Below are 3,539 nucleotides of genomic sequence, written 5' to 3'. Positions count from 1 at the left end.
TGGGAGTGTGGCTTAGTGGTAGAGTGCTTGCCTAGCATACATGAAGCCCTGGGTTTGATTCCTCAGTATCACATAAACAGAAAAATCTGGAAGTGGTGCTGTTGTTCAAATGGTATAGTGCTAGCCTTGAGCAAAAGAACAGTGCTCAGGCCCTGAGATAAAGCCCCAGACTGGCAAATAATAATAATAATAATATAATAGTGATGATGATGATGTTAAGATAGAGTTTCATTAATTATTTGCCAGAGCTGGCCTTGAACCACAATCCTCTTGATCTCTGCTTCCTTAGTAGCTGAGATTGTAGGGATGACCTATTTGCCTGGTTCTTCTTTTTGTAGCTTTCTGAAGCATAAACTTAGATCATGTTTATAGGCATTTCTTCTTTTTTGTACAGACATTAAAAGGTGCATTGTCTTTTATTTCCTGTACTCTGCAGTCACAGAGCCTTACTTTTGCATCAGGCCTTTGTTTATTCAGGCACTCATAAGAGGGAGCCCATGTTCATGTGAAGTGGATGTCATTCCACTTTTTGAGGTAGCATCAATTTCCAGACATACTTCAAAATCAAGCCTTTCTAATGTCATGTTCCTTCCATCTTTGCCTGCTTTTGGTCATTCTTTAGTATATTTAAATACACAGGTTTTTGTTTGTTTGTTTTGTCCATCGTGGGGCTTGAACTCTAGGCCTGGGCACTGTCCCTGAGTTCTTCAGCTTAAGGCTAGCGCTTTGCCATTTGAGCCACAGTGCCACTTCCAGCCTTTTTTGTTTATGTGGTGCTGAGGAATTGAACCCAGGGCCTCATGCATGGGAGGCAAGCACTGTACTGCTGAGCCACCTTCCCAGCCTCAATACACAGGTTTTTGTTTGTTTGTTTTTGTTTTTATTGGTCATGGGGCTTGAACTCTGGGTTTTGATGTTGTTTCTGAGCTCTTCAACTCAAGACCAGTGCCTACCAGTTGAACCACAGCACCACTTCTAGTTTTCCAGTGGTTAATTGGAGGTAAGAGTCTCATGGACTTTCCTGCCCAGGCTGGCTTTGAACCGCGATCCCTAGATCTCAGCCTCCTGAGTAGGTAGGATTATAGGCATGAGCCACTGGCGCCCGGCTGAATACACAGTTTTTAAATACAGAATTTTTGTTGTTCCTGTAATCCAGCATAAACTATTCCATCATTGCCAGAAGCAAGTACTGTCCTCTTGTTTTTCCTCTACACTCATCTCATTTGACAGTTAATATCACTTATTTATTTTGATTATTTGTGTGTCCTCCCATTAAGCTCCACTAAGGTGGGGATTCTTGTCTTTTTAGTGGTAAAGTGCTAATCATATAGTAGGTGCTCAAAAAATTTTTGTTGAGCCAAGTGCTGGTGGCTAGGCAGGTGCTGTACCACTTGAGCCACATCCCCATCCCTTTCAGCTTAGTAAATTTTCAGATAGGATCTAGTATTTTTGCCACGGTGAGCCTTGAATAAGATCCTCTTATCTAAACCTCCCTCATAGCTGGGGCTACAGGCATTCACTACCTTGGTCAGTACTGTATTTTAATTATTTTGAGAGGGTCTCTCTATTATTTATTTATTTACTTATTTATGTATTTTGCCAGTTGTCGGGCCTGAACTCTTGGCTTGGGCTCTGTCCCTCAGCTCTTCAGCTCAAGGTTAGCGCTCTACCACTTGAGCCATAGCGCCATCTCTGGCTTTTTCTGCTTATGTGGTGCTGAGGAATCGAACCGAGGGCCTTATGCATGTGAGGCAAGCACTCTACCACTGAGCCACCTTCCTAGCCTGGTCTTTCTAGTACACCCAACTCAAACTCATTATGTTGTTCAGGCTAGCTTCAAACTCTCGGTCCTTCTACCTGAGCTTCCTGAGTGCTGGGACCACAGCTGAGAAGCATCATGTTTGTGTTTTTATTATCAAGTCACCTTTTACAATAATATTCAATGTCTTGTTAATATTTTATCTGTCTTTTTTAGGAACTGAAAAGATTTCAGGAATTTGTAAATTCCTGTCCTCCTTTTGATATTGTCATTGATGGCCTCAATGTTGGCAAAATGTACACTAAAGCTCGTGACTCTCAAGTTGTAAGTATAACCTTTATTTTGTTATTCTCCATGTCAAGAAATACTTGTATCTGTTTGTGGTCTTCCTTGTGGCTCTTAGCTGTACCATTTTTCCTTCCTCTAAAATTAAGCTCAGTCATTTAAGATCTACCATTTTTATCTCTGGCCAGATGAGTAGTTTGTAAAGCCTGTGAGTAAAAAGTTAAGAAATTTAAAAGAAAGATTGTAACAAAAGACTGGATCTTCCCTTTTTAAAAAATCTCTATTATCTCACATAAGCTTGTGCTCTCTCTTTGGTATTTGGTATTACTCTATTTCTCTAGTTGAAAGTGATCAATATATCCAAATATATTATCAAAAGCTATTAGTCACTTGTTACTTTTTTTTTTTTTTGGTGATGCTAGAGCTTGAATCCAGAGCTACTCTCACTTGTTAGGCAAGTGCTATGCCATTCCAGCCTTAAAAGTTGCCACCTATTGGAGAAAAGGTTACCTTTCTTAATATTAGATTTAGTCTAGATCCAGTATATAAATTTTAATTGATTAAGAATTGGGGGCTGGGAAGGTGGCTCAGTGGTAGAGCGCTTGCCTTGCATGCATGAGGCCCTGGGTTCGATTCCTCAGCACCACATAAGCAAAAAAAGAAAAAAGCCAGAAGTGGCGCCGTGGCTCAAGTGGTGGAGCGCTAGCCTTGAGCTGAAGAGCTGAGGGACAGCGCCCAGGCCCAGAGTTCAGGCCCCATGACCGGACCCAAAAAAAAAAAAAACAACCATGCCTCAAACCTATAATCCTAGCTACTTGATGCTTAAATTAAGTGCTTTACAGTTTGAGGCTTATACAGGCAAAAAAGTATGAAAGACCACATCTCAGACAATAGTTGGGCACAGTGGAATGCTCCTGTCATCCTAGCTATGGGGGAAGCTAAGATCAGAAGGATCATGGTTCCAGGAAAGTCCAGACAGAAAGTTTCTCAAGCCTGTATCTCAGTAGAAGAAGCTAGGCATTATGGAATGCACCTGTCATCCCATGTCTAGTAGAAAGTGAACAATACCATTGTGGTTCAGGCACACACCCAGGGAAGAAGCAAGGGCCTATCTCAAAAATGACAATAAAAGGGCTGGAGGCATGGCTCATTGGTTAAGTGCTAGCCTAGCAAGAAGTTCAAACCATAAAAGTCTCTGAACTCAAACCATAAAAGTAAAAGTACCACCATTAAAGAAGAAAAGGGAAAAAAAAAAGCCATTGTGAGAGGCCAAAGTAGGATGATTATGATGTGAAGCTAGCCCCTGGAAAAAAAAATGCAAGATCCTTCATGAAAGAAGGGAAGGAAGGAAGGACAGAAAGAAGGAAGGAAATAAAGAAGGGAAAAAAGCAAGAAAAAAGAAAGAGAAAGGAAGGAAGAAGAAAGAAAAAGAAAAGAAGGAATTGAAACCAGGGCTATAAAAACTTAGTATATAAGCTGGGCACCAGTTGCTCAT

The 3,539-nt window shown here is 41.0% G+C and overlaps 1 protein-coding gene across 2 annotated transcripts in view; it reads left to right on the top strand.

Annotated features, from left to right (window-relative positions):
* Kiaa0391 (KIAA0391 ortholog) overlaps positions 1-3,539 on the top strand; it is a 136,656-nt gene that overhangs the window by 48,516 nt on the left and 84,601 nt on the right. For both annotated transcript variants that reach the window (XM_013012259.1, XM_013012258.1), the window contains one exon: positions 1,976-2,083. In XM_013012259.1, the coding sequence (XP_012867713.1) occupies positions 1,976-2,083 (108 nt within the window). The remainder of the gene's footprint in view (positions 1-1,975; positions 2,084-3,539) is intronic.

Source organism: Dipodomys ordii, unplaced genomic scaffold (genome assembly GCF_000151885.1).
Source record: "Dipodomys ordii isolate 6190 unplaced genomic scaffold, Dord_2.0 Scaffold16, whole genome shotgun sequence".
In the NCBI taxonomy this organism is placed as follows: domain Eukaryota; kingdom Metazoa; phylum Chordata; class Mammalia; order Rodentia; family Heteromyidae; genus Dipodomys; species Dipodomys ordii.
Note: the sequence above shows the minus strand (reverse complement) of the source record. Positions and strands in the feature narration are given on the sequence as shown.